Raw genomic sequence first — 12,627 nt, forward strand, 5'->3', positions numbered from 1 at the left:
TTGGACCATTTTGAACAACGCTTTCTCGCAAAGCTTTTGTCATTTTAAAATCAATTTTTTCATGGCGTCTTATTATCTGATTTGGGTGCTGTGGGTCAGCTACCTGTATAACAGGAAAAGCAAGCATTTCTTCCACCGACATGTCCTTCATTCCTTTTCCGATGGCTCTCTGTATAGATGATTCTATTGGCGGCCCTTTTGGCGACAAATTAAATGTTTCAGGATTAGGACATGAAGGTGGAGGGGGCCATAAAGGCCATTCCTTCAATTTTTCTTCCTGCTCCGCTCTGGGAGGAGCAAAGGGAACCAGGGGAGGAAGCTCCTCCTCAGCCTCTGTAAAAGGCTCTAGCAAACGATGTATTATGTTCCCCATGGAGAAACAGTTTTAGTTTATTTATTTATTTATTTATTTATTTGACCAACTTTTTTGCCAAATACTCAAGATCTAATGTACCTTCCTCAGAAAACCAAGGGTTATGTTCTATAACATAAAAGAATACCTTCTGAAACTTTTAATTCCTTAAGCATTCAAACAAAAATTCTAATAAAGTTTACTTTATATTTATAACCTAATTCTTCCCCATTAGCCTGGCTGAAAAAGACTTTCCCACCCTACTTACTGTTCGCGACTCTGCAGCTGGCCATGGGCTTTTGCGTGCGGTGAACTTCCCTCACCTTTTTCCGGTGAATTTTCCACACCTTTTCTCGGTGTACTTTTTCCTTCCTTCGCTCGTAGGCGAAAAATACCTTCTCCTCCAGAAGTCCCTCGGTAGGCGCCAGAATGTAGAAATCCCTTTCCACGTCCCGTGTGGTTAAGGGTTCCAGTTCAGAGTTCGAGTTCTGGAGAAGGGCCGCACACAAATGAAAGGAGACTTGAAGAAATTCAATTTGGCGAAATGGGGGGCCAGGCGGTAGTCCACCTCTAGTGAGAGAACTAACTCACTGCTCTGGCCCTGCCATCCCTTTTATTGAGGTTTTGGGGAAAACATCTTAGGCAAGATAAACAGAAACTTACATGTAGCCCTTAGGCAGGAAATAACAGAAATGTACATGGGACAAAGGTGGAGGCTGCTTCAGCTAACAATGTAAACAACTAAAGGGTGAGTGGTTAGAGCAATTAAGGTTGTTGACCAGCCTTCCTGGCTCCCTGTCAACATCTCTCTTTTAGTGAAACTGATTTGTTTCCGGCACTGTAGGTCTCTGTTCTGTTCAATTTCTTAATATCTAGAGCCCTTCCCTGATCATATTCTATATAAAATATTAATTCATGCCGCATCCACTCCCTTTCCCCTTATGTGTTTTGGTCTTCATATCAAGACTGAACCTGGCCCAGAGCAGATACTCAAGAAATATGTGTAGAATGAATGAATTAGTTAAATATTACTAATGATGGCAGATTCTCCCATCCCAAGTAATGAGAAAAAGCTTGACTAAAGGAGCATGAGTACTGTTATCCCCAAGTGGCCTAGAATAGTGCCTGCCTCATAGTAGGGACTTCATAAATATATATATATATATATATATATATATATATATATATATATATATATATATATATATATGGCTAATATACAAAGTGTCCCCATGGGAGTTCAACTGGGAGACCGGGAATTCTATCACTTGCTATGACATGCACTGACCACCAGGGGGCGGTGCAGAAAGAAGAAAGATCCTGTTATTCCAGGGAAGGGAGACCCTGCGAAGCCAGGAAAGGGAGACCCCAATTAGCCCTGATCGACGGCCAGGCCTAGGGAGCCTACCTGTGTGCAAATTTCATGCACTGGACCTCTAGTAGTAAATAAATAATGATGAAATAGAGAGCAAAAGGAGACTAACATAATTCAAAGAAGCCTATAGCCATCTTTGAAACAAATTCTTAAGGCAATTACTACATTCTTTGTGTACTAATACATCTGGGTACATAAAACATGTTTTATTTTCAATTCTGGCTATACTTACCAGCTTCCTCCCTTTACATTCATTCCATATACAGTATATTTTTTGTAGTTTAGAAATACAGTTTCTGAAATTCTATATCCTAGCTGTATGTTAAGCCAGGTATTGTGTAAAACATAAATACATTTTTAAAATTTAACTTTATTGTTGAAAGTATTACAGATGTCCCATTTTCCCCCTATTTACCCCCTTCACCCCACTCTTACCTCCTCCCCCCACAAGCCTTCACTGCAGTATTATCTATGTCCTGGCATATAAATTCTTTGGTTAATCTCTTCCTGCCCCTCCTCCCCACTTGGCAGCTCTTTACTTTGCCAGTTCTATAATTTTCTGTCTTCATTTGCACTTAATCACTTAATCACTAATTCACCCACCCTGCACTCTACAATTATACTAATGAAAATAGCAATCATAACTAACGATTATGGACTTTTTGTGTTAGAAACTGTCCTGAAGGCTGTGAATATATTATCTGGTTTCAATCATAATACAGTAAACCCATGTTATCACATTTATGTATATTAACCAACTCTAATTTACTTTCTGTTCCTGGTCCAAGGCCAGAACCCCCAAAACACTGAGATATGATTACTTGCACCCCGCTTCCAGCCACCTTCTCTTTTACATTGCATCTGGGCTCCATCCTTTCTTGAAGAATCACTGAGTGCTCCTCCCCCTCCTTCTTGTTAAGCTTTGGCAACCATGGCAACCAATGCTTTTCCCCCCCCCTCCCCCACCCTCCCCGCTTGTCCTCTGCTGGTAATGTGGCCCGCTACAGGTCGGAGGTCCCGCTACGTAACCACGTGTGCGAAGCCTAGTAACCTAGTAACCGGACCTCTATGTCGTCGAGAGCGCGCTTACGAAGGGGCGGGGCTAAAGAGCTGATGTGTGCGCGCGCAGAAAGTGACCAAGCGGGAGCTCTCGCCAGTCTGAGGGGGCAAAGTAGCGCTCTTCACTTGCTCGCGCGCGTCTTTTTAGTTTCTCAGCTTTAGATAGGGCACTTTAGGTTTTGGGAGTGAAGTGGGTACGCAATTTCCTCACCATGCCTGGTGAGTTAGACCAGCCTCAGGCCGGCTCCTCACATGCTGAGGCGGACCTGCAGAATCCTGAGGTAAATCGGGCTTGGGTCCCGGGAGGAGTGATCCGAAGGGCCGGTGCCCTAGGGCCTAGGTCCTGGATCCAAAAGGTTCTTGAGCAAATAACAGACTCACCTCTCCAGTGGGTCACTCCCTCGGAGGTGGTGCCTGTCCTTGTGCTGGCCGTCCAAAGGTACCTGTTAGAAGACGAGCCAGGAGACATAGTACCCAAACCGCCCCGTTACTGCTATGATGTGACGATCTCAGATGGGGTGTACCAGGAGAAGTGCTTCCTCGATCCCAGACTGAACTTTCTCGTGTATAAAAATATTCTTAAAGTTGGCATAGAAATGAAAATTTTCAGAGTCTCGTGTCTTTACAATGAGAAAAGGTTAGGCCAGGGGATCCTGTGCATTGATAACATCCACTGTGGGGAGGAGACCTCGGACACTATTTCTTCAGCAACTCCCTTCAGAAATAGTGCCCACAAGGAGCTACCAGAGAGGCCTTTAAGGGGTGGGAAAAGTCATTACCTGGCCCTGTGGAATAACGAAGATCCATATGGAGATATCTGGTTAACCAACAAGCAACCTGAGGAATACAATTTTAACAGTAAGTAATGGGAGGGAACGACAGGATGTGGTGTAAAAATAGTTTTGGGGTGCTTACGTTAATGGGAAAGGAAGCAGAAATGTTTCGGTATTGTTTATTGGGAGTGATAGACAATTTTTCCTGGAGAGACGCTCGCTTAATGAAATTGCACAGCCCTTGTCTTACTTCGATTTTATAAGTGGCTGTTCAGAAAGTGTCTGAATAATCTTAATTTTTAAAAATTACATCTTAAATTTATCTGTCAAACATAGTGGTGTTGCAATCAGTAGTCCTAAGTGTTCACTGTACGTTTGACCAGTGGAATTGATCTTAACGTCATTACCATTCCAGTTGTGGAAATAGTACTGTGTTGGTTGGAGTGTCTATTGATTAGAATTAGAAATAAAAAGTTGTAAATATTTGTGGTTTTGTGTGTTTTAACCTTCATTCAAAAAAGGATGTTCCATGGTTTATTCCTTAATAATTTACATTAATGAAATGCCATTTTATGTCTTTGAGTGTAGCAGTTATATAAATAATAGCTTTTTGAACGTGTGATTTTGTGGGAAGACTTGAAATTCTCATGCTTATATTTCTTAAGACCACGGGTAATGCTGATCTGAGAAGTTCAATTCTTCTGGGTCAGAAATAGGAAGTTAACTTGGAAATGCCAGCTGGTCATCAGCAACTGCTCTAAAATATGTTTTATCTCAAAAAAAAATGAAGAAAAGGGAATGATTATATTATAGGCATGTACATGTATGGAATGGGGAAGAAATAAAATGAAAAAATAAAAGCAAAAGTGCTAGAGGGAGAAAGATATAATTTCTACATTACTGCTTTTCAGGCGTTTGGGGTTTTGGGGTTTTTTTTTGTGTTTTTTTTTTTTGTGTTATTATTTTACATTGGGCTCATAATGCTAGACCATAGATAATCTTACTATGATGTGTAACAGCAACAAACTAGAAAGTGAAAAGATAACTGCATCAAAAATATGCAATTAAAGTGATATCCAGTTGTAAGGGGGGGAAAGATGTTATAGAAATGGGTAGCCAATGTTTATTTAAATAACTTAAGTTTTAAAGGCAAGATAGTTTCAGAGATGAACTAATGGAACGACTTTTTATCTCAGTGGTGCATTACTACTCTAGGGGTTGATCATTTTTATTTTTAGAATTTAATCTATAAATGAAAAAATGGTACTGTAGAAGAATTTAGGGCAATAATAATTTGTAAAAATTGTATTTCACTTTTCTGATTATGAAAGTAATATCTGTTTATTATTGAAACCATATTTTTATTACAAAAGGCAATGTCCATGTGCTAAAAATCCAAAGGTTTAAAAAAGTATATTGTATTAAAAATGTAAGACCCACGTACAGTAAAATTTGGATGACAAAATCTAGAAATAGGTATATTGGTGTTCTTCCAGGATTACTGTATGTTTGGAATTTTTAATAAAATGTTGGGGTGGAATGAAAGGCCCCTTTTACCTCCTTCTATGCCTTCAGCTTTCTTCTCAAAACTCCAAACTGTCAGCCATTTGGTGTGTGACTTTGAAAAAAATAATTATTTGGTGTCACATGATTTGCTATTTCCACTTATCTTAAACATTTTTAATGACATCTGTTCATACACTCTTCCGTGGTATGGATGTATGATGATTTACTAGTATATAATCACAAGAGGCCCAATGCACGAAATTCTTGCAAGTGGCTCGGCCCTCTCAGCCCCTTGCAGCCTCGGCAGGCCCTGGCAGCTCCAGCTTCATCCAGGTCTTCCGGAAGGTCATTTGGCTGTTCGATCTAATTAGCATATTAGCTCTTTATTATATAGGATTCCCATGTAAATGGGTAATTTGTAATTTTAGGAAGTTGGTGTGTTGTTGTTTTTTTCAATTTTAGATAGAAGGCTGAGCAGCATTAAGATATATACATATGTGTTCACTATGTTTAATTATTTCTGTTGAATGGATGGATTCCTAAAGTAAAATTGCTTGTTTAAATAATATTTGGCCCTAGCTGGTTTGGCTTAGTGCCGTGGTCTGCAAACTTCGGCTCGCGAGCCACATGCAGCTCTTTGGCCCTTGAGTGTGGCTCTTCCACAAAATACCACAGCCTGGGCGAGTCTATTTTGAAGAAGTGGCGTTAGAAGAAGTTTAAGTTTAAAAAATTTGGCTCTCAAAAGAAATTTCAATCGTTGTACTGTTGATATTTGGCTCTGTTGACTAATGAGTTTGCCGACCACTGGCTTAGTGGCTAGCGCGTTGGCCTGTGGACTGAAGGGTTCAGGTTTCAATTCAGGTCAAGGGTACATGCCCAGGTTGTGGGCTCAATCCCCAGTAGGGGGTGTGCAGGAGGCAGCTGATCAATGATTCTCTCTCATCATTGATGTTTCTATCTCTCTCCCTCTCCCTTCCTCTCTGAAATCAATAAAAATATATTTAAAAAATAAACATTTCTCTTGACAATTATAAAATATCAGCCTAAGAACTTTTCAAAGATACTTTTTTTTTTTTTTGCATTCTCTTTGTATGGTACCATTTTGCTATGGTTGCTTTCTTTTTGTTCACTTATATCTGATATTTTAACTACTAAAATATAATTTTGAAATTATCATGAGATATTAAGGAGGATTTTTTCTTTTTTGTATTCTAGATACCAAAATAATTTCTCTTGCTCACCTTGAAATGAGCTGGACTACCAGAAGGAATTATCCTGCTTTGCTTGTGAGAATCATGCATAAATCAAGACTGAGGTACTGTGGAAAACCCGATAAAAAGATGATTGAGCCATACCAGGTATAAATAAGATAAGAGAGTACACGTTAATTTAACAGTTATAGATTATAACTTACAGACCTGACTCCATATTAGAATAATTTATGTTTAAATAAAATTTATAATTTAAATTTAATAATTTTGAAAATGTACATGGATATATATTTCAAGGTATTTTTCTAATGTAATTTCTTATAAAAATGAATTCTTTTTGTATTGGCAACCTTTAATTCCTTGATCCAGCCAGTCTCCTTCACACCTTTTGATACTATATCTTCAACCTTTTCCTCTCTACTGTGCTTTCTATACTAGAATATAAATATACTTTAGTCTTCCATTTTAAAAAAGAAAAACAATTATGCTTTGACCTCAGATTCCTCTATTCCCTCTCTCCTCTTCAGACAAGCTCCTTGAAGAAGTAGTCTATACTAGATGTTTTCACTTACTTGCCTCTCATTTACTTCTCAGCATAATTAGTTTGGCATTTTTCTTCAACTGGTCACTTACTAGAGACCTAATTGTCAAATCCATCTGACACTTTTTTGCTATCTTGGCTGTCTATGCCATATAATGCTGATGAGAATACTTTCTTGGTTTCTGTCCTTTATAACTTAACATTTTACTTTATTTTCTCTGTTATCAAGAATTATTTTGGGTGTTTCATTAAACTTTTAAAATAAAAGTTGTGTATTCTTTTAGAGAATTTGGAAAATGTAGAAATCTATATAAGTTAAACTGATAAATAATATCACCCCAAATCATACCAGAATCACTGTTTGCGTTATAGTGTGTTTAATTCCTTTTTGTATGTATATATCATATATCCACACACAAATATATTCTATATGTGCAGATATCTATGATATCATGTGTATATTTCATATATATTTGTATTTGTATGCATGAATGTCTTATATTTCATATGACTATGTATGTCATATCATATTAAATTAACTTACAAACTGGCAATTATATAGCACATAAAATTTTGTATTAGTCAACATTTTCTTAAGTATTTTCTAATATCACTAAAATTTCTTCATTATGGCTTTTCATACTTATAGATTCTTTCATATATCATAAATTATTTAGTCATTCCCCTACAGTTTTATTTCCTCAGTCTTAAAATTTTAACATCTTGTAGATAAAAGTAACAAATATGTGTGTACTTTTACTCATCTTTTCAGACCTTTTTGGAAGTTGCTGACAGTTCAGGCACTGTATCAGTGATCATGTGGAATTCCCTGTGTCCTGAGTGGTATAAATGTTTGCGGGTTGGTTTAGTTCTTCTGCTTCAAGATTATTCCGTTAAAAAGAGTTTTCCATTCAGGCTGCAGCCTCTCCCTGTGGATCCACAGATCAAACTAATTTCTACTATGGGTTAAGTATTGATTGCATTTTGTTTCTTTTATGACTATATATTTTTTTATAAATCTGCCAAGTACCATACCAGCCAAAGACTCTTAAAAATTACTAAAGCTGTTAGAGTCTGACAAACCTTTAAATTCCTGAATCTATAAATTTCCAAACAATCACTTAATGAGTATATTTACTTATTATTGCATTTATTAAGAAAAATTATCTGAGCAATTCATTGTTTATTAACAACCTCCACTTGGGATTATTTATTCTTATTATCTTTTATTTTTCATTATAATATTAAGTTAATGACTTGAATGTAATTTTCTGTTACTACAAGTTGCTATTCAAAAGGGCTTTTTTGAAATAATTTCAGAAAGCTTATTTTGAAGTAATTTCAAACTTACATAAAAATTAGAATAGGATAAAAAATCCTATATACCCTTTACACAGATTGAACCATTGTTAATATTTACCTTGCCTTTATCATTCTCTCTCTCTCTCTCTCTCTCTCTCTCTCTCTCTATATATATATATATATATATATATATATATATATATATATGTAAAGAGATGTATAATGGCTGCTACTTACTCTAAAATGGTTCAGATGATATATATATCTGAATCATTTTAGAGTAAGTAGCAGCCATTATACATCTCTTTACCTTTAAACACATCATTAATATTTCAGTATATATTTCCTAAGAACAAGAACACTCTAGTACATAATCACAATACAGTTATCAAAATCAGAAAATTTAAAATTAATACAATACTGTTATCTAACCTATAGCCAATATTCAAATGTTGCCAATTACTGCAATTTTGAAAGGGCTTTTCTTAATTAGTATTAAAATCAAAGTTATGACATCTTGGCATCACCCTAAATATTTTGGGAGCATAAGAATTAAGTATTGTTTTTGCTAATAATAGTTTTATACATGACCTGTATTTCTATATATTCTAAATTTCCTAGATAATCCATTAAGCTTAATTACTTAGAGAATGTTCAGACAATGTAGCCTTTATTCATTGTTTCCTTAAATATATGTTTATTTTGGAAAACCTCAGATAATTAACAATATAAGGACATGCCTGAATGAACCATAAATATACGAAATGTTTTTCAAAATAATTAGTAATAAGGGAACTGTAAAATAAGATCCCAACAAATGACCATTTTGTGTCACTAGACTGACAAATAATAACAAATTTGATGATACCAAAATTTGGAGAGGATGTGGATCAATGTGAAATTTTACACACTGTTGATGAAACTATAAAAAGTTGTTTACTTTAAAATAGTTTAGAATTATCCTGCCAACTGAAATATTTGCATATTTTACAATTCAAGATTTCCCTCCTAGGGATAATATGTTAGAAAACTATTGCCTGTGTACACAGGGAGATATATACAAAAAGTTAATAGTGGCCCTCTTTTTGGTAGCAAAAACTGAAAATAATCCAGATTCTGTCAACATGATAATGGTTAAATAAAATTGAAGTATGCCAACATCCTGGAACATTATTCGGCAATGACTATGAGAAAAAAACTGCTATGTGCAGCTTATGAATGAATTTTAGAACCATAATGTTAAAGGAAAAAAGTAGCCCTAGAATACTGTATATGATATTATTCCATCCATTAGAATTCAAAAACAAAGAAATCCAAACACTATTTTGTTTGGACAAAAACACGTAAGTGATTAAATATCCTTTTTTTAAAAGTAAGGTGATGAGCCCTAACTGGTTTGGCTCAGTAGATCGAGCGTCGGCCTGTGGACTCAAGGTTCCCGGGTTCGATTCTGCTCAAGGGCATGTACCTTGATTGCGGGCACACACCCAGTGGGGAGTGTGCAGGAGGCAGCTGATCGATGTCTCTCTCTCATCGATGTTTCTGGCTCTCTATCATTCTCCCTTTCTCTCTGTAAAAAATCAATAAAATATATATTTTTAAAAAGTAAGGTGATGATAAAACATAAAATTTAAGGTATGTTTAACCTTTGGTGGGGAGATAAGTGGATGTGACAATGTAGCAGTAGGTAAAGAAAGCTTTTGATAATGGCCTTGTTCTTACGTTTACCATTGAGCTCAAAAGTGTTCAATCTATTTTTTTCCTATGCAATTTGTACACATGTATATTCTTTTATATGCATTAAATATAATATTGAAGTAATATATTTGTTTTTCAGAGGTCTGCCTGAACGTTCAAGATCCTCCGAGTAATATAACTATCATTCCAGAAAGGCAGGTGAAATCAGAATGGAGATTGCCAAAGTTAAATCATCGCTTTATCACTAGGTAAAATAATTTCTTATAAAATATCCTATATAATAAAAGGCTAATAGGCAAATAGACCAAACGGCGGAACAACTGGTCGCTATGACGTGCTCTGACCACCAGGAGGTATGTGCGGAACATGGTGGGCATTGGCTGTGGCAGGATGGTGGAGCTGGTGAGCGGGGGGCACCAGACCAATGCGGGGCACCAGTTGCTGCTGTCATCGGGGCAAGCCTCTGGTGGTTACTGAAAATTCTTTGCTCCCGCGCACCTGCTGCCAGTGCCGGCCCTGCTCGCACCCACTGCCAGCACTGGCCCCACTACAGCCAATGCTGGAGCTGCCACTTGTACCCAATTCTGGTGCCTGGCACCGGTCACAATCACTCGGTGCCATCAGCAGGTGCCAGTGGCGGCTTCCAGCCCTGATCGCCCCTGAGGGCTTCTCCACCTCCCCCTGCTTCTGAGGGGTGATAGGGGCAGCAGCTGCTGCTCACACCGCTGATGATGCCAGCCCCGCTTGCACCTGCTGCTGGCACCGGCCCCAATTGCCCCCCACGATTGGGGCTGGCGCTGTCAGCACATGGGAGCGGTGGCAGCCAGAGCAGGGCTGCCGGCAGACAGGGGACCAGAGCCCACAGTGGGAGGGGCCAGGCAGGGGCGCGGAGGATGGACCAAGACCTGCCCCTGTGCCTACTGTAGCCTCACGACCCACAATTCCTTTCAAGGTGCACGAATTCATGCACTGGGCCCCTAGTGTTAAATAATTTTTAGTGTTAGTCACTGAAATATTCTATATATATAAAGAGCCAGGGTCCATAATGTCCAAAATGACCAAATGGACGACCAAACACTGGAAGTCAGTCCTGCAGTCAGTGATAGGTCGCCGTGGCAACCCAGCACTGACTGCTGAGGGGGCTGCAGATCAGGCCTGGAGAGAGGTCCGGAGAGAGAAGCAGGGTCTGATCCGCAGCCTCCGTGGCAGCTGTTGATCAGCCCTTGCCTCTCTTTTTCTCCGGGCCTCACCAGCAGCACAAGGGCTGCTGATCAGCCCCACCTCTCTGATCAGGCCCGGAGATAGGCCTGGAGATGCTGACTGGCATAGAAACCAACCAATCAGAACCAAATCTTGGTGAACTGCAGGGAGTCAATGGCTGCCTAGGAGGCAGAGCTTTAGATGCTGATCTGGGTGAACTACGAAGGCAGAACCTAAGGTGGGGGCTGAGTAGGGGTTTTAAGGGCAACAGCTGTTTGGTGTAAGGTGTAAGAAAGTGGTTCAATATTCTAATGACCGGTTTGGCAATATAGTGCATATGGCTGGCTATCCGTCCAGATATAGGGATTATGTATTTTTGTCTGCCAAGAGCATCTCCTTCTGCTGAAATAGGTTGCCCCTCCCCCCATTTAAGCAATCCTGTCCTATGTAATCTATCTATACTAATAAAAGAGTAATATGCTAATTAGACGGGTGGACCAGCCATCTTCCAGATGTTTGACTTCCTTCTGAATAAAGCCATGGTGGTGGGGGCCAAGGCAGAGGCCATTAGGGGCGATCAGGCCAGCAGGGGAGGGCAGTTGGGGGAGAGATCAGACCAGCAGGGGGTTGGGCAATCAGGCTGGCAGGGGAGGGCAGTTGGGGGTGAGATCAGGCTGGCAGGGGAGGGCAGTTGGGGGCAACCAGGCCGGCAGGGGAGGGCAGTTGGGGGCAAGATCAGGCCTGAAGGGGAGTGCAGTTGGGGTCAACCAGACCTGCAGGGGAGGGCAGTTGGGGGCGAGATCAGGCTTGCAGGGGAGGGCAGTTGGGAGCAAGATCAGGCTGGCAGGGGAGGGCAGTTAGGGGCAATCAGGCAGTTAGGGGCGATCAGGCCAGCAGGGGAGAGAAGTTAGGGGCGAGATCAGGCCGGCAGGGGAGGGCAGTTGGGGGTGAGATCAGGCCTGCAGGGAAGGACATTTGGGGGCAAGATCAGGCCAGCAGGGGAGGGTAGTTATGGGCCATCATTCAGGCAGAGGCAGTTAGGGGCAATCAAACTGGCAGGCAGGCAGAGAGTTTAGGGGCAATCAGGCAGGCAGGCAGAGGGGTTAGGGGCAATCAGGCAGGAAGGCAGAGGCAGTTAGGTGTGATCAGGCAGGCAGGCAGGTGAGCAGTTAGGAGCCAGCGGTCCCAGATTGTGAGAGAGATGTCTGACTGCTGGTTTAGGCCCAATCCCCGGGATCTGGCCTAAACCAGCAGTTGGACATCCCCTGAGGAGTCCCAGATTGGAGAGGGTGCAGGCTGGGCTGAGGGAACCCCTCCCATGCATGAATTTTGTGCACAAGGCCTCTAGTATATTATAATTTGCTTAAAATCTACCCAAAATTTTGCTATAGTAATTATGTAAATGTACATTTTCACAACCATAGTTATAAAATACTTTTTCACTGTTTAAAGATACAATATTTAACTATTTGTCTTTTTAGATCAGAACTGGATGATATGCCAGAAAAGCAAATCTGTGATGTTGTTGGCATTTTAGTTTTTGTAGGAAGGGTCCAGCGGTTAAAAAAGAAAGGTAAGCTTTTGAAATAGAAAGTAATAAAAAGTATTTC

General features: G+C 39.8%; 1 protein-coding gene across 1 annotated transcript in view; it reads left to right on the forward strand.

The window, feature by feature from the left end:
• Positions 1-2,859: 2,859 nt before the first annotated feature.
• The window catches only part of RADX (RPA1 related single stranded DNA binding protein, X-linked), a 61,014-nt gene continuing 51,246 nt past the window's right edge, over positions 2,860-12,627 (forward strand). Inside the window, exons 1-5 of the mRNA XM_079765967.1 lie at positions 2,860-3,644; positions 6,281-6,423; positions 7,590-7,782; positions 9,957-10,065; positions 12,499-12,590. Of these exons, the coding sequence (XP_079622093.1) occupies positions 2,999-3,644; positions 6,281-6,423; positions 7,590-7,782; positions 9,957-10,065; positions 12,499-12,590 (1,183 nt within the window). The 5' untranslated portion in view covers positions 2,860-2,998. The remainder of the gene's footprint in view (positions 3,645-6,280; positions 6,424-7,589; positions 7,783-9,956; positions 10,066-12,498; positions 12,591-12,627) is intronic.

The sequence above is a fragment of the Cnephaeus nilssonii genome, assembly GCF_951640355.1.
Source record: "Cnephaeus nilssonii genome assembly, chromosome: X".
Lineage (NCBI taxonomy): Eukaryota > Metazoa > Chordata > Mammalia > Chiroptera > Vespertilionidae > Cnephaeus > Cnephaeus nilssonii.